The sequence below is a fragment of the Uloborus diversus genome, unplaced genomic scaffold (assembly GCF_026930045.1).
Source record: "Uloborus diversus isolate 005 unplaced genomic scaffold, Udiv.v.3.1 scaffold_18, whole genome shotgun sequence".
NCBI classification, from domain to species: Eukaryota; Metazoa; Arthropoda; class Arachnida; order Araneae; family Uloboridae; genus Uloborus; species Uloborus diversus.
Genome location: NW_026558329.1, coordinates 1618969 through 1645169, shown reverse-complemented (window position 1 = coordinate 1645169; position 26201 = coordinate 1618969). Strand labels below are relative to the sequence as shown.

General features: G+C 34.3%; 1 protein-coding gene across 1 annotated transcript in view; it reads right to left on the bottom strand.

Moving 5' to 3' along the window:
* LOC129233137 (CD109 antigen-like) overlaps window positions 1-15297 on the bottom strand; it is a gene marked incomplete at its 3' end in the record, with an annotated part of 115516 nt that extends 100219 nt beyond the window's left edge. Inside the window, 4 exon segments of the mRNA XM_054867200.1 lie at window positions 4417-4618; window positions 7844-8024; window positions 12556-12668; window positions 15202-15297. Of these exon segments, the coding sequence (XP_054723175.1) occupies window positions 4417-4618; window positions 7844-8024; window positions 12556-12668; window positions 15202-15297 (592 nt within the window).
* Between the last annotated feature and the right edge of the window lie 10904 nt (window positions 15298-26201).

The window sequence follows — 26201 nt, the reverse complement described above, 5'->3', positions numbered from 1 at the left end:
GTTTTAATTAAAGGCCATTCAATTAAATATTGCATTATAATGTGACAATATTCATTTTTTTAGTTTTCAGTTCGAATAAGACACAACAATTTCAGACTTACGTGTGTACTTTTTAGTTCAAGAAAATATTCCGGAAATTTTTCCCCTCGTTAAAGACAACCCTTTGAAGTTCATTTTTGTAAACATTTTCCCCGAGTTTTAGATGAGTAATATGGTATTTATTAAGAAACCGCTCATTTTCTTTCAGGTATTTCAAAAAAAAAAAAAGCTTAGTTTTTCAAAAATTGCCGAAAATGTGTATTTAAAAAAATGGCGGGAAATCGGCAAAAGGTTGCCGGTTTTTTGGTTTCCCGGTTTTTTGGTTCCCGGATAAAAGGTTTGCACTGTACCATTTTTTTTTTTTTTGTTCTTTCCTTTCTTTGAACAAAATTCAGCAAAATTGCCCATTTTGATGCACCGGGGAAAAAACGAAAACAGCAAGTGCAATTGACAACTTAGGAGCATGAGACGCAAGTTAAAAGTCACATGCCTTGACTAGTGATGTTCCTGATATCCGTATCCGTATCTGTATCCGCGGATATCCGAGGAAAAATAAAGATGTGTATCCGTATCCGTTACTTTTTTGACGGATCTTAAACGGATCTTTTCTATTCTAAAAATTTTTAAATATTTGAATAAAAGACTCTTAAATTCCGTTTAAATTAGGTTTTATTCATTATTTGAAAAATAAGGTATCATTTCAGAAGCCAACGGCTCTCTGAGACATGTTTTTTTTTTTTAATTTTTAGTTTAATATTAGTTTTTGTTATTGATATGCGGTTTCTGTTTTTCTTCGTTTATGGTTTTTCCCGGCATCCTTCAAAAAAAGTGACACAAAAGTCTCTATTTACTGTTTGTAAAGGTTCTGTTATTCCGTCGGTCGGAGTCATTTGGGTGGAATGGGTCAGCGCTGCATTTATGCTGAACTGAAATGCGAAAAATTATTTCTATCCTATCCAGTAGCAGCTTTAGATTCTTGCTCCTGTATCCTAGATCTACCGAGCAGGCTAGAAATAATTTTTCACATTCTATCTAAGCATTAATGCTACGCTAACCAGTTCCTTCCAACTCTCCATCCATTTTAACGGCGATTTCTTCAAAGAGTAAATCATAGTCTTTATTATATTTTCGCAGTAGATGACATTTTTTGAAGAAACTGTTATTATAGTGACGAGAATACCTTCCGTAATAAATTTTACCCTTGGATAGTTGAATTGGGAAAAAACATTTTGAGATCCGTATCCGTAGATCTTGACACTAAAGATAAGTATCCGTAGATCTACTTTTTTAACAATCCGGCACATCACTAGCCTTGACACCTGATATTCAAAACAAAGAACTAAATTATAGACCAACGAACCGGTTATAACACCTAATTACTTAAATCTCCAAAATATTTAAAATCTTGATAACTTTCAAGTACAGATGTATAAGATAAACCTAATTTTATGATTGTATCAAAAAAAAAATTACTTTTTAGCCTACTTATAGTTCTTAATTCTTAAATATTCGACTCCGACTCCTTTATCTCAAAATGAGATTGACTCCGACTCCGCAGCTGTGGTTTTAACTGTGAAATAATTATTGTTGATATGACTTGTTTTTATTTTCACGTTAAAGTTTCAATTTAGGTACTCAGTTTTTGGCGAATAAACTCGAAGTCATTTATGTTTCTATATAATAAAGATATGCACAGACTTTTTTTTTTTTTGACAATGAAAATTATTTCTTTAAGTTGACATTTTATTGTTTTTATTTATTTTGGTAAATGCATTAATTCTTTTAAAGAATTGTTTTTGGCAACAGGGGAAAAAGTAACGATTTTTTTTCTGATATGATGTATTTATTTTAATGAGATTAATATTTTAATTATTATTTTTTCGTTTTGAAAGCTGTTAAAGATTTTCTTAATGGAAAAAAGTGTATTAGCTGCTTTGTTTAAAAGCTGCTGCTGCTTTTTTTTTTTTTTTTACGTATCTAATTTTTTTTTAGATGAGTGAGGAATTTTTTATTCCTAGAAATCAGCTTAAAGTATTTTAAAAATATGTTTGAAAAAATTTGCGATTTTAGCTATTTTTGAGAATATTGATCAGGTACTAGAAAGTAGTATGGGTATACGGTAGGCTCGTCTAGTTCTAGACAGAACTTCTTGTTAAAATACAAGAAAACGTTTGAGAAAGTGAATACTTCATATTCTGATATATAATAATTACTTACACTCGAATATATGATCATTAAAAGTTGATATTTAAAACTCCGGGAAGGAAGAGCACATATAAGTAAAGGGTGTTCCAAAAATGACCGATACATTTGAAAAATCAATAAAAATCATAGACTAATAATAAGAATAGACCGAGCTATGGCAACTCTTTGCTGCTCATAAACCAAACCATGTGACTAGTGGATATCCTAGCAACAGCGAGCGTTGATCGTAGCAGACGATCAACGCCCGCGAGAAAGAAAATAAATACAATTGATGGAACGCGGAATAATGATTTTTTTTATGGAGTCCGATTTGTAAATTTGTTATTCTAAGTTGTAAATATTTTGTTAATATTGTGAGTTTTTCGTTTAGATAGTATTGTGCATTTTCTTTATTCAATTTCAATAACTCTCTAAGCAATTAAAGATGCAAGCGCCCCAAAAGAATCGGCAAACGGTAAGATTTTTACCTACCATTTCAATTTAAGATACCGATTAGTACATTTTTGGGTTAACGCAAAACGTTTACGCCATGACGTTCACGCCAACGCTGACGTAGCAGTTCCGAATGAAATAAAAGTGACTGAAAACTGTGATCAAAAACTAATGACTAATGTCAAAATAATGCATAACTAAAAGAAAAACAGTTCAATCTCTGCACCTGGAAAAAAAAAATATCATGAAGACACATCACGTCTTAAAATACATGTCGAGTGCCAAACTATAGATAATGTTGCCATCTAGCAACCATGCCGCCAAAGTTTTCGCCAAGCCTTCCACCAGTCACATGATGTATCCATGAACCCATTTTTTTCATCAGCAAGTCTGGGAAAGCTCGGTCAACTCCTATTATTAGTGTATGATAAAAACTAAACAGGCAGCGATAGAAATAGACCGTTTGCTACATAATGCTTTTGGCAACAGTAAATTTTCAGACAAACTTCCATAGTTAGTTACAATGTTCCTCAACAGATGGCGCTGCATGTATTTTGAAAGGTATAAAAGAAAACGCAGTCTGTATGATCGCCAAAACGACCGGGATATTTGAAAAATAAGTGAAAACTAATCGAGCAGCATTGATTTTTCCAACATACCGTTCATTTTGCCGATCTTACAGACTGCGTTTTCTTTTATACCTTTTAAAATACCTGCAGCGCCATCTTTTTAAGGAACATTGTAACTAATTCTGAAAGTTTGTCTGTCTGAAAATTGACTGATGTCCCAAGCATAATGCAGGGGTAGAAGTAGTCCTATGTATCCTATATTTCCTATATTTTCAAAAAAAAAGCATCAAAAGTGTTCTGTATTTCCTATATTCCCATAGTTTGTTTTAAAGATTTATAGAAAATGACTAATGAAAAGCCTTTAGGTTACTTGATTTTCACTTTATCTCACAAGTTGACAAAAGACAATTCAAGACTGCTTAAAAACGAGGTACATAAGTATTTTTTTTTTTTTTGAAATGTCTGTCGACACCCATCTGTTTAAATTTTGTTGTAAGTCTAGAGTATTTTTGACAAAATTAAAAAAAAAAATCTATTTGAAATATTTAACTGTAGGTAATTATGCGGAAAAAAAAATAAATTAATATAAAAAATTTCTAGGAATGGGGATTTGATGTACTTGGCAAAAGATGAAATGCAGAAAAATGTTAGGCAAAAGCTTTTCCAAAAATAAATAATCAATGATTGTAAATAGTTGTATTAAATGTAAGTAGATTTCAGATTGTTTAATTTTGTTTTAAAATATTTTTTGTATATAAGTAAAATTATTTTCTTATTACATTATTCTTTCAGGAACAAGAAACTCATTCTAAGTATCATTTTTATTTGGTTTTTTAAACGGTATGCAGTATGATTCATTGAAATCATTGATAATAGTTGGTACGAAAGTAATTTCAAAAAATAAACTATGTATTGTTTATTTTTTCACATCAAAATCATTCATAAAACATGTCCTAAATTTGTCCTATATTTTTCGTGGAAAACGTCCTATATATTACAAGTCGACCACTTTCTACCCCTGATAATGCAACAAACGGTCTATTTCCATCGCTGCCGGTTTAGTCTTTATTGATTTTTCGAATGTATCGGTCATTTTTGGAACACCCCTGTATGTATAAATGTCACACCCGTGCAAATGGAGTGAGCACTCTCATTGGTCGTGGACACTCACCTGTCTGTCCCTGCTTGTAGACGGGTCTGTCTGTCTGCACGAAGATGGTCATCGACCGCTGGGAGAACGTGAGCAACGTCTCGTTGATGAACGCGGTGCCGCCCAGCACCCCGTTCACGTTCCCCTCCACGCGCAGCTTGTACGCGCCGGGCACGCTCGTCGTTGGAACCTGAGCGACAGCGGGACTCGGCGTTAGATTTCTCTTCAGAACGCACACATTCAGTTTTGAAATTTTTAAAAACTAAATATCTGATACTTTCAACCAGTACTATTTAAACTCTTTAAAATGGTAAGTAACTGCATGCTCCAATCCCAATTTTGCTTATTTTCCTAAATCAATATTATGATTATAGATTTGAAATTTATGTTTCTTTTATTATTAATATTTTGATTATAGATTTGAAATTAATGTTTCTTTTATTATTAATCAACTCGTATCTATTACAATGTTGTTACTATAGAAATCATTAAATAAAAAGTTATACATATTATTACATTACGTAAAATGATACAATACTATATTTGAGTATATAAAATGATTGAATCACATTACACACATTAATTGTTTTGTTACTTTTAATGATTACAAATTCCTAGTAATGAATGAATAATATATTAATAAGATCGATAAACAAAACTTTCATATTTCAACTATCGTAGGTTACATATAATATCCGACATTAGGACATTTTCAAAATTAATATAGGAAAGATATCATGACCAACAAAAACATATAGGCGGATTTGGGTCATTCTTCGAAAATGCTAGCACACTGCTATCCTTCATATTCGATACCCACTACGTTGCTTTATTTTTAACTCTTTAGGAGTTAGAAATACAATACAACCATTTTTAGTCTTATAGGATACTAGCTGCGACGCCTGGCTTTGCCTGGTCTACCTTGAAAATAAACATTGTGTCAAGTGAAGTATATTCAATAATCAGGCTTAAATACAAGAAAGAAAAAAACATCATGTTAAATTTCCCATTCAAATAATGACGACTGACATTAAAGTATTTTTAAGATATTAAAATGAGAAAGATGGATTTAAAAAGCGTAACCTTGGAAACACAAAATAAAATAAGTTTAAGAAATTAAAATGAGAAAGAAACAATGGATTTAAAAAGCGTAACCTGGGAAACGTGAAAACAAAATGGTTAGCAACTTGAAAGGAGATGAGGTTTTTCGAACTTGATTTAAAATGACTTGTACCTTCTGTTACTTTGGAGATAGAAGCTTATTTTTCGACCATAGGTCGAGATAGATCTGATCTGGAGTAAAAAAATGTCGCATTTTTTCAATGGTGTCAAAAAGAAAACTGCGGAACAATTCCTTTTACTTTTTATTGATAGATTTAATGAAGAAAGTAATGCATAAATTTCAGCTAAGCCTAAAAAAAAAAAAAATTCGAGCTAACAACGCAAATAACTCCCGCCGTAATTAAGTTAGGGCATTGAAACAAATTGCGTAGAACGCGGAAAATTCCACCCTTTCCAACGATATGTAATATTAATGTATGCATGTAATGTTTCACCCCCAGATTTGAGAATTTATGTGAAAATTGGGCCTAAATTGGAATAAAAAATTCATCGGATTTTTTTCGAACCGGTCTGCAAACCTTTTCCGGACTTTGACTTAGTCCTTTTTAACGAGCAAAGAATTAAATGGAGTTACCACGTGAATCGACTACACCTATTAATGAATTCAATGAATTTTGATATTCCCCCCCCCCCCCAATAGGCCATCTACCGCCGATATGTATGACAGTACCGAATGTCGTAATGAGTACAGTATCCAATGTTGTAGCATTTTGTAAGACAGACCCACGTACAATGGATAAAAAGTTTTTGACAATACATAACTAAAAGCTGCGGAAAAAAGATGTATCGGTATTCTCCCAATCGGCGATCTACCGTTTTAATAGTTTACTTGTTCAACAGATGGCGCCACTGATATCACATTAACGGACAACTGATTCCAGTGTTGCCATCTATTGAGTAACTAGAGTGGCATATCGTCTATTTATTTTTCCAATATCGGTTATTGTAATGACTGACAATTTAATGAATTCCATTAATAAAATAAGTTATTTAACTAAACATAATTGAGAGTTGTCGAAAAAAGATAGATATTTTGGCATTTTTCCAATAGACCATCTACCGCCGATGTGTGTGACAGTACCGAATGTCATAATTAGTACAGTATCCAATGTTTTAGCATTTTGTAAGAGAGACCCACGTACAATGGATAAAAAGTTTTTGACAATACATAACTAAAAGCTGCAGAAAAAAAATGTATTGGTATTCCCCCAATCGGTGATCTACCGTTTCAACTGTTTACTTGTTCAACAGATGGCGCCACTGATATTACATGCAACGGACAGCTGATTCCAGTGTTGCCATCTATTGAGTAACTAGAGTGGCATATCGTCTTTATTATTTTTCCAATATCGGTTATTGTAATGAATGACAATTTAATGAATTCCATGAATAAAATAAGTTATTTAACCAAACGTCATTGAGAGTTGTCGAAAAAAGATATTTTGGCATTTTTCCAATAGGCCATCTACCGCCAATATGTGTCACAGTACCGAATGTCGTAATGAGTACAGTGTCCAATGTTGTAGCATTTTGTAAGAGAGACCCACGTGCAATAGATAAAAAAAAATTTGACTACACATTATTATAAGCTGCGGAAAAAAGATGTTTTGGTATTCTCCCAATCGGCGATCTACCGTTTTAATTGTTTACTTGTTCAACAGATGGCGCCACTGATATTACATACAGTTTGACCATCGATTACATGGAAAGGCTAATATCCGGTTTATAAGCGGAAATGGACGTATCTATTATTTTATAGGGGTGTTGGTTTGTTTCAGATGTGCACTTTTGCCTCTCTATTACTTAGCCTTAGTTTTGTAAAAATGAAAATTTGCTCGCAGCAGCATTTTTTAAATCTAAAGTATATTCGATCCATATTCTCACGGCAAAAAATGAATTGATTTATTTATTCACAACAAAGTTTCGAGCTAACCATTTTGCTTTTACGTTCCTGAACGAAATGAAAATATTTATTTTCTTTTTGTTGTTTCCATGGTAACTATCTTTGTTTCCCCTTACTTTATTTCTGAGAATGCAGTAAATGAATGAGGCACTAGTGACATTACAAAACGCGTGTATCAATATCCCATCGCTATTTTCCCTTCTCCCCTGCTGGATTGAATCAGATGGAATCGTCTTTACTTGGCAGATTGCCAGATTACATACAATCCGTGGTCAAACAGTATAAAGGCAACCGATTTCAGTGTTGCCATCTATTGAGTAACTAGGAAACTAGAGTGGCAGATCGCCTATTTGTTTCGATTATTCTAATGACTACAGTGTTTATGGCAGCCACACGTCATGCAAACAAAGAGACGAAGGTCACCTTGAGCAGCAGCGTCTCCGGGATGCCCTGCTTGACCTCCTGCAGCGCGGTGGTGAGCTCGACGCCGTCTCTTTGGATGGAGGCGCGCACTGTGATGGGCAGCTTGGTGCGCAGCACGCTCACCGTCACTCGGTACACCTGGCCCGGGCGCACCATCTTAGAGGCCAGCACCAGGTACGTCCTGAAACACACACAGAATCGGTTAGATTTTTCTCAAGTGATGTAATGGTGACATTTATCTACACTATTAATAAACTGATTGCTCAATTTTCTTAACAACATCGCATGAAAATATGCGTATTCTTTTATGAAAAAAAAAATAATAATAGTTTAAAAAACTAAAAAAAGCGTTGGGTGCTGTCTATTTACATTTTTGCTTGGGCAACAAATGGAAGAAATTCAAGACAACTTATAAGAAGCCCCCCACGCTTTTTTATATTACATTAAAATTAAGTGATTGATCAACTACTATCATCCAAAGATTATTTTTCACTTTTTAGTTCATTTTGCTACGAAAGCGTGTTTTTTTTAGTTTTTTAAACTATTATTTTATTTTTCTGCTTTTTAGTCTTATGTTGGAGAATTATTACATTGTTGGATTTATGCCAAAATATTGATTAAAATCGGAGGAAACTAACAATTAAAAGGGTTAATTAATTAATTTGATTATAGAATATTGCATTGTCATCGGGTCTGAGATCGCGTGCCAAATTTCAAAAGAATCCGATCGCAGGAAGTGGGCGAAATTTGAGCTGCAAGATTCCATTACAAGATACATACATACATACATACAGGTGAAGCTAATAAAAGCGTGTTAAAAAATACAAAACAGGGTGGTGACATAACCAGGAAATCAGGGAATTCTCAGGGAACTCTTTATTTCTGGAAAAATTCAGGGTATTATTTCTCAAAATATCGGGCGGAAAAATTTTCGATCACCAAAACGCCGAACTGCTAAAGTTTTCCTCCCTGAAATTTCTTTTCATTTGGACATAAAAATACTTTTTTTCTTTTGTTTTGCCAAGCGACTTTCTAAACATTCATTAATTATATGAAAAATTATCATATAAGCTTTGTGCTTCAATATGAATAAAGTGAAAAACAACGTAAATAAAGCACAAATACTGGAGAAGCTACAGCATATAGTTTAGTTTTTCACTTTATTCATTCATTAATTATGTTTAAGAACTACTACAAACCGACAAAGGCTTGAAATCGAACCCAACAAAAAATGATAAAAACTTGCAAAAATTACCCCAAACCAGACGTTTCTTAATTTTTTATTTTCTCAAAAGTTATGACTATCGTTTCAGTAATTATTAATAATATTTTCAACTTTTTGTTTCATGCAGCTTTTTGCATCTGTTTGGATTTTTTCATTTTTGATTTTTATTAAGCTGTATTTAAAGGCTTGTAAACAAAATTTGTCTACATTTTCATCAAAACCTTATTTCGAAAATCTTTAATTGAAATTCTGCGCGATTTTGAGTGCAAGTATTCTAATGTCGCAAGTTAAATATTGACCCGAACATTTTTTCAAACCAAAATCTACTGCTTGTGTTTCTTGCAAAAATGGCAGGTATGCTATATTAAGGGGGTCCGGGACACAAAAATCCTCAAATTTTGCAATTTTTTTTTTATAATTTGAAAAATTGCTCCGTTTTTTTCTGCTTAAGGAACGTTTGAATCTTGTTTCTACCTTAAATAGAACGAAAGTTATAGTTATTTTTGTTGCATGCATCTAACGAATGTGTACATAACTTTGAAACTTTAAACGCGTTTTTCTCCATGATGCCATTTTTCCCGATTTCTTGCATTCAAACCCTTATATGTCAGAAACCGATAGAGATAACGTAATGAAACTTGGAGCATATCTTTTTCAAGCAATTTACTTTAATTTTTATTCGGCGAATTTGAAAAAAACGTTTACTGCAAAAATTATGATTTTTTTAAATAAAAGTATCTTCGAATTTTTCGAAATTTTTCTTCAAATATTTTTTATTTTTTATTGAATCAATATTTTTAAAATCGCCGAATAAAAATTAAAGCTTAGATATTTGTGCATACTTTTTTGAAAAAAAAAATTGAAAATTGACCAACAATATTTTGAGTTATAGCAATTTAAAGCAACCCCTTTTTTTTTTTTTTGAAAAAAACTAATTAAATTTAAATAAAAAAATAATTTTTTTTCATATTTATGTTATGATTTTGCTTATTAGAAAAATGATGAATCAGTTCAAAAAATTTCAAAACTCTAAAGTACATAATAAAAATTTTTTCAAAATGTGTCCCGGACCTCCTTAATGCGGATCTATCTTTTAGATATGTGTGATAGCCACGATTGTACAATCAGGGAAATTTTCGGAGCTAATTCAGAGAAATTTTTTTTTCAAGATTTTGTTACACCACCATGCAAAATATGTGTACAAAATTTACACAAATTACGCTAGAAATGACGCTCGGATGTTGCATCTTATAACAGGTTCCAGGGAAAATGCTACTTCCTTCAAACGAAATTCAATTTTCATTACAAACTTTTTTTTAGAGCAACAAATGGTGAACTTGTTACTTTCCATGAAATCTCTTTCTTCATAAAATTAGATTTCATTACAAACTTTTTTTAGAGCAACAAATGGTGAACTTGTTACTTTCCATGAAATCTCTTTCTTCATAAAATTAGATTTCATTACAAACTTTTTTTAGAGCAACAAATGGTGAACTTGTTACTTTCCATGAAATCTCTTTCTTCATAAAATTAGATTTCATTACAAACTTTTTTTAGAGCAACAAATGGTGAACTTGTTACTTTCCATGAAATCTCTTTCTTCATAAAATTAGATTTCATTACAAACTTTTTTTAGAGCAACAAATGGTGAACTTGTTACTTTCCATGAAATCTCTTTCTTCATAAAATTAGATTTCATTACAAACTTTTTTTAGAGCAACAAATGGTGAACTTGTTACTTTCCATGAAATCTCTTTCTTCATAAAATTAGATTTCATTACAAACTTTTTTTAGAGCAACAAATGGTGAACTTGTTACTTTCCATGAAATCTCTTTCTTCATAAAATTAGATTTCATTACAAACTTTTTTTAGAGCAACAAATGGTGAACTTGTTACTTTCCATGAAATCTCTTTCTCCATAAAATTAGAAGGTATAGGCTATGGGGGCTTGCAAAACAAACGCAGAACGATCTGAGTACATACTTCAGAAAATGAATTGCTGACATTTAAACGATGGAATCGCAGAGTTAGAATTTAATATTACTTCGCAGGAGGAAATCGCGGGTAGAACACATTTCGTTGCTTCTACGCTGCCTTTTATGTTACTTCTACGACGCACATCCCGAGATGCACACCGCGATGAGGATCACGAGCAGAAGGTTCGAAAAGTCGCCAAACTTGGTGACATTTGGCGATATCTAGCAGGGGTGATTGTGAGTTCATCAAAAAATACCTGAAAGTTTCAAAGCGAGACGGGGGGGGGGGAATCTTTGGTCCTTATTACTTAAGTGCACCTTTGCCATAGTGTTAAATAGTTCTGAGTCAAAATATTGTGTGTACATTTGATTAAGTTTTTAATACAAATTATCTTGACATTTGTCCATCTTAAGGGATAGGTGTCCATCTTAAGGCACTTGCAGGTATATTTGATGAGTATTACATAATTTTTAAAAAAATGTGGAGGTAGGGAGATAAAAGCATAACAAAAAAAAAGCATAATTCCGGTATTTTCGGACATAAAAATACCGGAAATACGTCCGAAAATACTGGAAATTCGGTAAAATATCGGAACACAATCACCCCTGGCCTTTCCCAGCATGTCAAACATGACCAACAAACACTATCAACTGATCATGCCGCGGCGCGAGTTTCATTGTTGATGACGTCAGGAGCGTTACTCGATCATTGGATACATATATATATATATATGTATGTATATACAGGGGTGATTGTGAGTTCATCAAAAAATACCTGAAAGTTTCAAAGCGAGAACGGTGGGGGGGGGGGGGAATCTTTGGTCCTTATTACTTAAGTGCACCTTTGCCATAGTGTTAAATCGTTCTGAGTCAAAATATTGTGTGTACATTTGATTAAGTTTTTAATACAAATTATCTTGACATTTGTCCATCTTAAGGGATAGGTGTCCATCTTAAGGCACTTGCAGGTATATTTGATGAGTATTACATAATTTTAAAAAAATGCAGAGGTAGGGAGATAAAAGCATAACAAAAAAAAAAGCATAATTCCGGTATTTTCGGACATAAAAATACCGGAAATACGTCCGAAAATACCGGAAATTCGGTAAAATACCGGAACACAATCACCCCTGAAGGCCAAAATTCTCACCAAAAAAAGTCACCGACGTAGCGGTAACGCTTCAATTTCTTGCGAAGCTCATCGACTCCATTACGGTGAGACGTTATCACTATGTGAGACGCTGGTGGCTAATAATAAAAATAAATTAAAATAAATTATATTATATATTAAAATAATGTTATCGCTGCATTGTTGGCGTTTCTCCTTGGACGAATCATCTTCCAAACCGGTTGAAGACAACAGAATCTTGGGTTGCTGTAGTCAAGCCCGGCAAAAACAAGTTTTTTCAAGAAGCGACGTTTGCGTCGTAAAGAAACAATTTTAGTACAACAAGGGTGGTTTTAGACTACGGAACAGAAACGAATGAGTTAATAGGGGACGTGTACTCACGGTTCGTGCTTGAGCTGTTCATTGCGCATGTCCGACTGGAATTGTGGGTAGTTGTCTTGCGAAGAGGCGAGCCACGGAAGGATCAGCACCACGAAGGCCCACAGCATCCTCACCTGAAAGGAACAATACCATCACTGACCAATTCTGTGAGAGTCGCGAAGTCAATACAATAGGGAAGTTGCAACCTATTAAATGTTCATATTTTGGATATTGTTAATTGACCCTCAAAATCAAAAAATTCACCATCGCCGAATTTTAAAACACCGTGGTTGATTTTTAATGAATTTTTAAAAATCCACGCGCAAAAGTGCGCTCTTCTGGAACGTCACGAGCCTACGTCACAGGGCGCGAATGGGCAGCCTTCCGCCGAAGATCCCCTGTTTTCGCTAGGGACATTTTTGAGCGCGCTGATATCTTTATTTTTTAGAAATTCAATAATCCTTTTGAACACACTATGGAGGCCGGATTCGTTAAAGCCCAATCTAAATAATCTTCCTCAAGTAACATCAATGAGGATATTCGAATATTTCCGAGAGGATGAGAGGTTTAATGTTCCAGAAACGCGAGGCGTTAAATGCGAGGAGATAAGCCTTTTACGTTTCGTCTTCGAAGTCGAATGCGTGACCTTCGGCTTCTGCCCTACCGAAAGAGGGCATGACGTCACTTCCTATGCCATTTGACGTCACAAGAGCTTGAACTTTAAAAATTAATTAAAAAAAAAAAACTACTTATCGTATCGCAAAAATTTTTTCACCTATGATGTTCATGCATGTTACTCTATCATATAAAAATAAAATTGAAAAATCGAAAACTTCCCTATTCACAAGAATATAGTGGATTAGCTTCCGTGCGATTTTCGTGATACAATTATAGGAGTTAGTTTTTCTGAACGGTATTGACACGAGGAAAACAAATTTGGATGTTGCCAACCACGAAAATGGTGCAGGGGGCGGCGGTTATAACTGCGCTGGGTGGCAAGTGGTTTTACGTTTAATTTTTGTGACACAATTACGGAGTTAGTTTTTCTTAAAGGCATTGGCACGAAGTGGTGCTATTAATTGCTGCTAGGCCAGCAACTTATTCATGCTACACAAGCTAGACATTGTATGCTAGCTAGCATTAAAAAGTGGGCCAAAACAGCGCATGGCATGCTAGCAAGCCTGCTAGAACTAGCATAAAATTAAGGGGGTCCGGGACACATTTTGAAATTTTTTTTATTATATACTTTAGAGTTTTGAATTTTTTTGCACTGATTCACCATTTATTTAATAAGCAAAATCATAACATAAATATGAAAAAAAGAAAAATTTTTATTTAAATTTAATTAGTTTTTTTTTATAAAAAATGGGGTTGCTTTAAATTGTTATAACTCAAAATATCTTAAACAATTTTCAATTTTTTTTTTTCAATGAATTACGCACAAATATCTAAGCTTTAATTTTTATTCGGCGATTTTAAAAATATTGATTCAATAAAAAATAAAAAATATTTGAAGAAAAATTTCGAAAAATTCGAAGATACTTTTTTTTAAAAAAATCGTAATTTTTGCAGTAAACGTTTTTTTCAAATTCGACGAATAAAATTTAAGTAAACTGTTTGAAAAAGATATGCTCCAAGTTTCATTACTTTATCTTTATCGGTTCCTGACTTATAAGAGTTTGAATGCAAGAAATCGGGAAAAATTGCATCATGGAGAAAAACGCGTTTAAAGTTTTAAAGTTAAGTACACATTAGTTAGGTGCATGAAACAAAAATAATTATATCTTTCGTTCTATTTAAGATAGAAACAAGGTTCAAACCTCCTCTTAAGCAGAAAAACACGGAGTAATTTTTTACATGATAAAAAAAAAATTGCAAAATTTGACGATTTTTGTGTCCCGGACCCCCTTAAAGCAACATATGGTAGAAATCTTGCTAGAAAAGTAAAAAAAAAAAAGCAATGGATGGTTACAAGCAAAGAAAAATAGCATATAGTGGTAAATTACTGCTAGAATAGCAGCAACTGGTGATAGTAATTGTTGCTGGGCTAGCAACTTATTCAAGCAACACAAGCAAGAAATTGTACGCTAGCTAGCATTAAAAGCAGGCCAAAACTGCATGGCATGCTAGCAAGTCTGCTAGAATAGCAGCAAGTGGTGATAGTAATTGTTGCTGGGCTAGCAAATTATTCAAGCAACACAAGCAAGAAATTGTACGCTAGCTAGCATTAAAAGCAGGGCAAAACTGCATGGCATGCTAGCAAGTCTGCTAGAACTAGCAAAAATTCATGCTAGTTTACTTGCTGGGAACAATCATGTGATGCTATGCTAGCAAAGAAATTCTAGCATCAATTTCAACCTGGTGACAATCGGGTCAAGAAATCATCCTTTGTAACGTTCCGCAGCCGAATTTGAAGTTTTCATTTCGCTAAAGTTCGTGCCGGCGGACAAATGTTAAGTTCTCCCGACCCACATTTGAACTTTTCTATTCTAGAGTCACAAAATAGATGATAATGTATCAATATTTCTTATACATATTGTGTTATCATTACATCTTCCATAGCCTAAGTAAATAGAAGTGGACGTTGGTGTTGGATCGGACCCAAACGACACGTCCGCTTTAATGAATGGACTTGACGGAAATGAAGTTTCGCATCGCGTTCCATACGACATCTTCTCGTTTCGTGCTGGAAGTAAATGATATCGTCTGCCCTTCCCGTGCAGCTGGATCCGTGTTCCACGCACAGACCATAAAAGTACCCATTCCGTTAGAAAACATTCCATTTTTTGCGTTGCAAAACTTTCATTTAAACGCAAATATTCGATCAGAGTCACCCGCCATCAGGCGATGACACTTCTTGCTTTAGCGCAGGGGCGTGCACAGAAGTTTTGGGGCTCGTCACAAATGACTTTTCCGGGCCCCCCTCCACATTGTTTGCCCCTAAATTTCACCCCTAGTTTTAGAAATATTAGGCCCTCTTCAGGCTCGGGCTCAACAGGTGTCCCTTCTCCCCCCCCCCTGTGCACACCCCTGCTTTCATCAAGAGCCTACTTCTTTCTTTTCCAGCTTTTGTGTCACTTCACTCCTTTCCAAGGGCGCCCATATAGGGGGCAAGGGGGGCTCAAGCCCCCCCCCCTTTGAAATTAAAACTTTCTTGCTTTTGGTACTTTTTTCTTTTGCAAAAATGTAAACACATTTATTCTTCAGTCATTAATGAATAAGTTATTAAAAATGAAATATTTTAATGACTCCAATCTGTCCTGAAATTGGTTTCCATGGAAACAATACCCTTCTAACCCATACGGAAAATATCAGAGCGCCCCCCCCCCCCCTTACAATTTTGCATATGGGCGCCCTTGCTCCTTTCTATAGTTAATGTTTCCATTCAGAAATATTCAATACGGAAAAGTCGGAGGAGAGAAGTGTTTATCCATTTTTTTCTCCCCCTTGTGTCACCGGCTTAAGGAGGCCCCGATTAATAGCCCGGTATTTCCGATTCGAGCGCCTACGCAAAAAGAAGGCACCCTACCTATCGCCGCCGTTTGATTAGCATTGCAAATGATTTCCGTTCGAATCGTCCGCTCCGAAACCCATCGATATTCCCGCCATCTCTCGGAGGAGACCTTAACGCACACCCAGTTAGATACAGGCAGTCAGGGCATGATGATTAACGCACGATCCGGCAGGTCCGCAGACCTGGGCACCACAAATTTAGGGGCACCAAAATAGCCTAGCCTAAGTTCACTTACATACTTCCTTTTTTTTTAAACTCATTTTACGTTTCCTCAACTTTAAGAGAGAGGTGGCTCAAATTTCTTTTAAAAATCAGATCTGAAACTCATAAAGTTAAAAAAATTTCGCGTTAAGAAGGCGTTCTCCCTTAGCTCTGGAATTTAAAAAAATAATTACTCGGATGACATACATGAACATTTTCCGGAAGAATTAACACATTTTTAAATTTTTGCAAAAGGTAACCCTTCTCCTGGAGAATGTTTAAGAAGGATAAGATCATTAAACATTACACATACATTTCCGAATGTGAATGTAGCCTTGCAGCTTCTTCTTACCTTGCCTATCAGCAACTGTTCAACGTTCCTTTTCATTTTTGAAAAGAATCAAAAATCATTTGAGAAGCTGCGTTTCACAGGCTAATTTACAGGCGTTTTCCTTATTAACCATTGAAAATTCTGTGACATCAAAATTAGATTTCTATTATTTTATTGACACATTTGACTCTGTTAAAGTCAGAAAGAAACCTTTTTAAAGCTTGATGTCAAGAATTAGTAAGTTTTTTTTTTTTTTTGGCAGTTTTAAATAGTTTTTAAACTTTTTTTTGCCTTAAAGTAAGGCAATTTTAACTGTGATTTGGTGTTTGGTATTCAAATCCCGGGTTTCCTTTAAAATGTAGTAATGTTCCTTTAAAATGTAGTTTCTAGTATATTAGGTTTCTGGTATGAAACATTGTGACTTTAAAATTGTGTGGATTTTCTCATGGGGGGAGGGGCACCAACTTCTATTCGGGACCTGGGCACCAGTTTGGCTCGATCGGGCCCTGCAGGCAGTAGCTGCGATTAGGGGGGAGGGAGATTCCCCTTCCCCCATACTTTCTCGTTCATTTATTCATTTTATTTCCCAATATAGGTCAACACAATCGTTAAAAGCGAGTTATGCTTCCGTAGACTTAACATTGTACCAACCAATATTTCTTATTTCCTCGCTAAATCCGGGCTCTCGTTAAATCAGGGCTCCTTATAAGCAATATAGGTCAATATAATCGTTAACAGCGAGTTATGCCCCCCATAGACTTCCCAATGCACCAACCAAGCATTTCTTATTTCCTCGCTAAATCCGGGTTCTCGTTAAATCAGGGCTCCTTATAAGCAATATAGGTCAGTATAATCGTTAAAAGCGAGTTATGTCCCCCATAGACTTAACATTGTACCAACCAAGTATTTCTTATTTGCGCGCTAAATCCGGGTTCTCGTTAAATCAGGGCTCGTTATAAGCAATATAGGTCAATATAATCAATAAAAGCGAGTTATGCCCCCCAATAGACTTAACATTGTACCAACCAATTTTTCTTATTTCCTCGCTAAATCCGGGTTCTCGTTAAATCAGGGCTCGTTATAAGCGAGTTTGACTGTATGCTTCATTTTTCCAACGTATTGCTTATTTTCAGTCGAATTCAAATAAACAATATAAAGTTATAAAACCAAATAAAACGATTATTAAAAAGCAATTCTTTTACTTGGCACCGCGGCTGTTTAATGAACTAACGGAAGATGTTACGAATGAGAAGAATTTAAAAAAATATAAACAAGGGGTCAATGCATAGATACAAAATAATGACATTCTATCACAATAATTAACTTTTAGCTGATAAAACAAATAGACTTGCCAACCGGGGGGGGGGGATTTTGTATTGTATTTTTTATACTATTGAATGTTTCGATGCGAGTTATTGTGTGTTTTTTTTTCTGGGAGTCAAACAGTCGAATTATTGTTCTGTGTGAAATATTTATTACTTGTGTAAAATTAATTTGTAAATATTACTGTTAATACATATTTGTGTTTGTACTCCATACTAAACCAATTAAAAAACACTGCGGACAGTGCCTTTGGCGCTCTTTAGTGTTGAATTTACTACTAACTCATGGTGAACTAGAGTCAAGATTTTCTTAACGTTTTGTTATGACGTTTGTAATTTATGTTTTATAATTTGTAACTTTATTTTATTTTGCTTACTGTTATGTATGTGTACAGTCGAACCTGTTTATCTCGAACCTGCCTATCTCGAAAACTTCTCTATGTCGAAGTTTTTCATTTTCATCACCATAAAGTATTAATTCATTGTTTTCCCCCATGTTTGTGTCGAATGAAATTTTCTGAAAACCTGTATATCTCGAATTTCGACTAAAGTGTCTTTCTTGAATTCTATCCCCAACGATCTTTATTAACTGGAATTTGGACACAAAAAGCATTTTTCTTAATATTAGCAGTTCCAGAATTAAAACTTTATGTACAAGAAGCAAGTTTTCCATCAATTATATGAAGGAAACATTGTTCATTAGTAAAATTGCTTCCAAAGTTTTGCTTTCGAGTCATTGCTCTAATTACTTATTTTTAGAACTTTTTTCAAAACCTCTGTATCTCGAAACCTCCATATCTCGAATTTTCCTTCTCTCCCGCAAAATTCGAGATAGACAGGTTCGATCGTATTTTGTTAATAAATCTTATCTTATCTTAAGAAGTATTTGCTAGGGAATCCGTTTTGGGGGGAGCCCCCTGGTACTTATTTAGGTGATTGTGTGTCAGAAGTCTTTAGCGCCATTTGTCGAATACCCCTCTCATTTCCTTCTTTTCCCCGTGTGTAGCGTAGCGTTCTTCCTGGATATGACGCACGAGTGATCACCGCACGCCGCATTGTTGTGCCGGCGATTAGAGGGCGATCACGAAAATGCGATTACACCGACCACGACTCGAGTGCGATCTTCGGGTGTTGCAAAACACGGCGCTGGTCTTTGAACCCCTTCGAGTGGTAACGGTGTTTCGGCGAGCCTCATCCCATGCTTGCATCCAGAAATGTTTTTTTGATGAAAAATACCTTCTGAAGGGGCTTTTTTTTCGATCAAAAACACCTTCTGGAGAGAGAGGGTTTTTTGATCAATTATATCTTCTAGAGGGGTTCTTTTTCATCAAAAATAACTTCTGGATAGAGCTTTTTTATCAAAAATATCTTCTGGAGGGGGGTTTTGATCAAAAATATCTTCTGGAGGGGGGTTTTGATCAAAAATATCTTCTGGAGGGGGGGGTTTTTGATCAAAAATATCTTTTGGAGGGGGGGTTTTTGATCAAAAATATCTTCTGGAGGGGGGTTTTGATCAAAAATATCTTCTGGAGTGGGATTTTTGATCAAAAATATCTTCTGGAGGGGAGTCTTTGATCAAAAATACTTCCTGGCGGGGGGTTTTGATCAAAATTATCTTCTGGAGGGGGGTTTTGATCAAAAATATCTTCTGGAGGGGGGTTTTTGATCAAAAGTACTTCCTGGAGGGTTTCTTTTTTGATGACAAACACCTTCTGGAGGGGTTTTTTTGATCAAAAATATCTTCTGAAGAGGAATTTTTTGATCAAAAACACCTTGTGGAGAGGGGTTTTTGATCAATTATATCTTCTAGAGGGGGATTTTTCATCAAAAATAACTTCTGGATAGTTTTTTGATAAAAAAATCTTTTGGAGGGGTGTTTTGATTAAAAATATCTTCTGGAGGGGGGTTTTGGATCAAAAATACTACCTGGAGTGTTTCTTTTTTGATAAAAACACCTTCTGGAGGGGTTTTTTTTGATCAAAAACACTTTCTGGAGAGAGGACTTTTTGATCAATTATATCTTCTAGAGGGATGTTTTTTCCATCAAAAATAACTTCTGGATAGAGCTTTTTGATCAAAAAATCTTCTGGAGGGGGTTTTAGTCAAAAATATCTTCTGGAGGGGGGTTTTTGATCAAAAATACTTCCTGGAGGGTTTCTTTTTTGATGAAAAACACCTTCTGGAGGGGGATTTTTTGATCAAAAATACCTTCTGAAGGTTGTTTTTTGATCAGATTATCAACTCTTTCATATGCATAAACTACTGTATAAGAATTTGCATTTATGTCAAAACCAATGCCTCGTGGGGGGTGTTTGCACCTCCCCCCCCTCTTCGATGCGCCACTGTTAAAGAGAAAACACGAAACACCAGCTGACCACGTGGTAGCTGTTCATACCCTTCCACCACTGTCTTGTAAATGCCAACTGGTTCATAGAATTCATTCTGATAAACACTAAATGGTTGCACCGTATTCATGGACCGCAGTTACATCCGTTTTACCCGTCTAAAAGTCTTAATATTCAAATCCAAACTTATGACTTTCTGTTATTGGATCCTAGTCTGTTACTGTTGTGCTGTTACCCTAGTGCCGCTCCCTATCTTTCAAAATGTCAAACATTTTGACCATCCGCAGACAATAGGGAGAAGAATGCCTCAACCCCAGTCATACTGGGTTTAAACTCTCCCACGATTTCCGAAATCCGATCCGGATGGAGAGCATCCCCGGATCGAACAATCGGTTATTCCGAGTGGGACACGCCCGACACGCACGCACGTCCGTCCGGACCGACACATCCCGGAAGCGGGCGGCCGGAAGAAGACCCACAGGGTGAATTAAAAAATATGAGTGAACAAGCGTATATATTAACAAGGAATAAATTTGGAAATGGATCAATAAAATAGAAATAGCTGATCAAGCTCAAACTCATCAGACTTGAACATTTCCAGAGATCACCGTTCCTTCTAGTTTTCTCTGATTAATCGGTTTGGATATGGGCAGTGTTGGGCATTAATCAATTATTTTTTCAATTGCCTTGTTAATTGATTAAAAAAGTAATTGCTATTAAATCAACTGCAATTAAATTAGTTGCAAATATACTATTAATTGCACTTTGCAATTAATTTAGTTGGATTAATGTACGTTAATCGTTTCTCACAATTAAAAAAATTGCAATTATTTTTTTAAATTGTTTTATGAAACAATTAAAACTAACAATTAACTTTATTTATCAATAGGTACAGCGCAGGGTAAAGAGTCAGAAGTATTATTCAATTTCGTATTTTCGTTCAGTGCTGATTGCTTGCTCGCCGCGTGAACTAGTCTCATCTAGGCTAGCTTTTTCCACACGTAAATGTTTCTGTTTTAATTAAGTGTTTTAAGTTTGTGTAAATCATTGTTTTGTTTAACCCATAACAGGGGAGGTGAGAAAGAAGGGCATAGCAGGAGACGTCAGGTCTCAGAGACCACTCTGTTTTTTTTTTTTTTAAACATGTACATAATTAAGATACATTTCTGAAATTTCTCTCAGATGTTATTTCGACTTTTATTAGTAAAAAAAAAAAATTACGAAAAAAAATGTGTTTTTGATTTTTTTAATTGAAATATACCTTTTTTGAGGAAATTTCGCTGGAGCCATAAGATGTTTTGAGAAAAGTCATATGCTGCAGTAAATAATTTATTTCTTCTAATAAAGTTACTATTGAGCATCGATCTTTTATTAGTTGCTAACATGTGTATTTAAATAGATAATAATATGGTAACCGTCCAGCGTCCACGTCGACCTGTCGCCTGTACAGTATATTATACAAAACCAGTATTTTTTTTAAGAGTTAGTTTTAATTAAAATTCACAAAATAGTTGACAATTGTTAATTGTAGCAAACTACAATTAACAATTAATTAATTGTTAACTGTAGTAAACGACAATTAACGATCAATTAATTGTTAACTGTAATTTTCCACAATTACAATTGATCAATTGTTAGTTTTTGTGGTTACGGTTACCAATTAATCAATTGTTAGTCGTTAATTGTTCATGCAATTAAAATTTTCCCAACTGTGGATATGGGTCTCGGATTTGTTTGAATAATTTACGTATTTACAATAACTAAATATAGCTATTAAAGTAAGGCCGTTTGAAAATAGTCATAGATAATTCATAATAACTGTATGTACATTGTTCAACTTGTTACTCTAATAATTGGGTTTGTCACAGAGTTCGTGACTTTTTTAATTTAAATCTGATTTTTTTTTAAAAGCAATATTGCAAGAGTGAAAATCTGTTTCGCACGCAGAAATAAGGATCTGTGTAGTTTTGACGGTCGAAGTTAAGATACTGCAGCGTAGTTAAATTTAGAGCAACACATTCTAAAAATTCAAAATTAATTTATGAAAATAAAATCAACTGATTTTAATTAATAATTTTGTTAAAAAAATCACTTTATTAAGGGCTCACAGTACCTTTCAAACATTTTTTTTTAAATTTAAGTAAATTTTATATTTCTTTGAAACCATAACATGCATACTTATTTCGTAATCAGTAATTTATTTTCAAAATTTAAAAATATTGCCTACTTTTTTTAAAATTCAAAAAATTGAAGAGAATTTCAATTTTTTAAAATTCTTATGGCTTTTTTATTTTTGCACTAATTAAAAAAAATTTTTTTTTTTGCTAAACGATCACTATAATCATCTCTAAAAGTTTGTGCATTCATTTGCTTATGAGTTTATTACAAAATTTTCTGTGATTAATAATGTAAAAAATCAAAGTTTTTTTAAATTGTTTTTTAATGGTTTAACATGCTCTAAACATTAGAGTCATTTATAAAATGCTTATCCAATGCACAGTTTTGTCAAATAGGTTATCCCAATTGCAAAAAGTATGACTTTAAAGCTGTATCTTTAATAGAAAAAAAATCCTTAGGGATTCTAACGACATGAAAACACAAAAATACCATCATCGAGAAAAAGCAATCTAATGTTTTTCTTTTGCATAAGAACACATAGCGAGCATGGCCTAAAACCACTCATAACTTTTTAAACATTTGAACTAAAACAATGAAACTTTTTCCCCGTGTTCAGAATAGTGTTTACTTTTGAAATAAGCAATAAAAAATTTTTTGATCGTTTCGTCATTTTTGAGGTACTCTAACCCCTTAAAATCAATGATTAAAAAAAAATCACTTGATAAAAATCAATGATTTAAAAAAAAAATCACTTGATAAAAATCAATGGTTTAAAAAAAATCACTTGATAAAAATCAATGATTTTAAAAAAAAATCACTTGATTAAAATCAATGATTTAAAAAAAAATCACTTGATAAAAATCAATGATTAAAAAAAATCACTTGATTAAAATCAATGATTTAAAAAAAATCACTTGATTAAAATCAATGATTTAAAAAAAATCACTTGATAAAAATCAATGATTTAAAAAAAAATCACTTGATTAAAATCAATGATTTAAAAAAAATCACTTGATTAAAATCAATGATTTAAAAAAAAATCACTTGATTAAAATCAATGATTTAAAAAAAAATCACTTGATTAAAATCAATGATTAAAAAAAATCACTTGATTAAAATCAATGATTAAAAAAAATCACTTGATTAAAATCAATGATTAAAAAAAATCACTTGATTAAAATCAATGGTTTAAAAAAAATCACTTGATTAAAATCATAATTTTAATCATGATTTAAATCATGATGATTTAAATTAATGATTTTAAAAAAAATCACTTGATTATAAAATCAATGATTTAAAAAAAAATCACTTGTTTATAAAATCAATGATTTAAAAAAAAATCACTTGATTAAAATCATAATTTTAATCATGATTTAAATCATGCTGATTTAAATTAATGATTTAAAAAAAAATCACTTGATTATAAAATCAATGATTTAAAAAAAAATCACTTGATTATAAAATCAATTATTTAAAGAAATCACTTGATTTAAATCATAATTTAATCATGATTTAAATCATGCCGATTTACACCAACGACCCCTGGTTTGTCCTGTGTTTGCTAGATGTATGTGTGACAAGTGGACGCCTTCGGAGTGTCAGATAACAAAGGTCAGTCCTGTCTTTGTCGAATGGAGGTCCCGAAGAAAGACAGAGAGAAAGGGTTGACGGATGTGTGTGTGTGTGTGTGTGTGCATCGACCCAGATGAGGACGGAAAAGTGAATTACACTCCGGCGCCGTCTACCCCCCTCCCCCCCCCCCCCCCGTTACGAAACGAGATTAAGAGAATTGTTTTAAAAGGAAGGGATCCCCGAACAGGGTCGGCCTTTCGAGTGTTCTATATCAGCTCTGTTGATTTTCCTTTCTGGGAAAAACGGGAGAAGTTTATTTTCCCGTTCACACTTTCCTTTTCGAACTCATTTTTATTTTTCCTGTTTTTCGGAAAATGGGAAAAGCACGTATCGAGTGCACTTAAAAGAGTTTTAGTTTATCCTTAGGGAAAAAAGGAACCTCAATTCCAAAAGAAAAAGGACCTTAATCTTGATTATTAAAAGTTAAAATCTTAGAGCAGGAATTAAAATGGAGAGACCTACATTGGCTCTGGCCCGAAGACCCCTAGTCACGTGACTCAAAGACGACGAATGGTTGACACGTTTTGCGTGAAACAAGAGAAAGAAACCTGATTTCTTCCAATGCTTTGCTTTAAAATACATCACGTGACTAGGGGTCTTGGTTTCATGAATGAAAGTCTTCACTCCCTTCATTTTATCTCTTCTCAATGGTTGCAATCTATACCCGAGTGCCAGACTAACTAAATCCAAAAATGGCGATTTGCTGGTTTTTACTGCATTGTATATATTACCTTAACCCGCCACAACAACGTAATTCTATTCCAGACATACCTTCATAATTATTTACTCGCAACCTTTTTTTATTCTCCTACAAAGTAGTGATAATGTGACTTACATGAATTCGGCCCTGAGACACACTGCACTTATTGCAGACGCACTAATTCATCGGTGTAGCGAAGTAAGATAGAGTAGTAGCGTAATAGATAGCTAAGTAGTAGAGTAAGTAGATAGCGAAGTAAATAATGTATTTTGTCTTCAGCCATTTATTTTCAGCAAAGCCTCACCCTTCGTGACAAAGGGAGGAAGGGGGTCGAAAATTTTGGAAAAAAAAAAGTCTGACATTTATGGATTAGGAGGACCCTTATATGAAGGAGCTATTTCTGACTCTGCAATTCTATGATATTCCAATTTTATCCCTCCTCGTATCCTTCACTATCTCTCTTAGAAGAAGTTCTGAACCATTAACTGAAACTATGTTAAACACCTAACACTGAAAAACACATTTCACAGATATTCCCGTTGGTTTTTACTTCCTTTTACAAAAAAGGAAGAATTGTATTCGCGAAAAAATTTTCACCCAAAAATCGGCCTTCATTTCCATTTTGCTCACCCCCAAATGAATGTTGAGTTTTTTTTTCCGACTCGAACACACGTGGATATGTGCCTAGGAACGTACAGACACCCGAAATATCCATTTTGACGATCCCCGAGTTAATGACAACCCGTTTTCTCGTGACGTCTGTATGTACGTATGTACTTGCGTATGTGTGTATGTATGTCGCATAACTCAAGAACGGAATGTCCTAGAAGGTTGAAATTTGTTACGTAGACTCCTAGTGGGGTCTAGTTGTGCACCTTCTTTTTTGGTTGCATTCGTATGCTCCAAAGGGGGTCTTTCGCCCCTTTTTGGAGGGAAATCATTGTTAATTTCGATGTAAATTCAAGTGGTGTTGTAATTTGGCAGACAATCGGCAATATATCGCCAGTCTTTTGGTCGCCAAGTTTTGTCCCAACTTGGCGACAAATTTTGCGTCAATTGCGGGGATCCTTGACCGTCTCCAGGTTGCATCCATGTCCTACACACAAGCGCATACATACACGCACACACACACACACATAAACAAACACATACACACACACAAACACGTAAATACATACACAAACACACACGCATACATACAGACACCTACACATACACACAACTACCCACACATTCATGCCTGCACACAGACACATATGCCTACACACACATACACATCCCCCCACACACACATTCATACACACAACTACCCACACACTTATGCCAGCACACAGACACAAACACACATGCCTTCACACACATACATATACCCCTTCGCACAAACACACATACCCCCACACACAAACACTCACGCCTACATACACACACTCGTGATTGCGAAAAACATCATTTGAATTCAAGATGTCAAAATTCAAATTAATTTTTTTAAATCTGGTTTCACTTT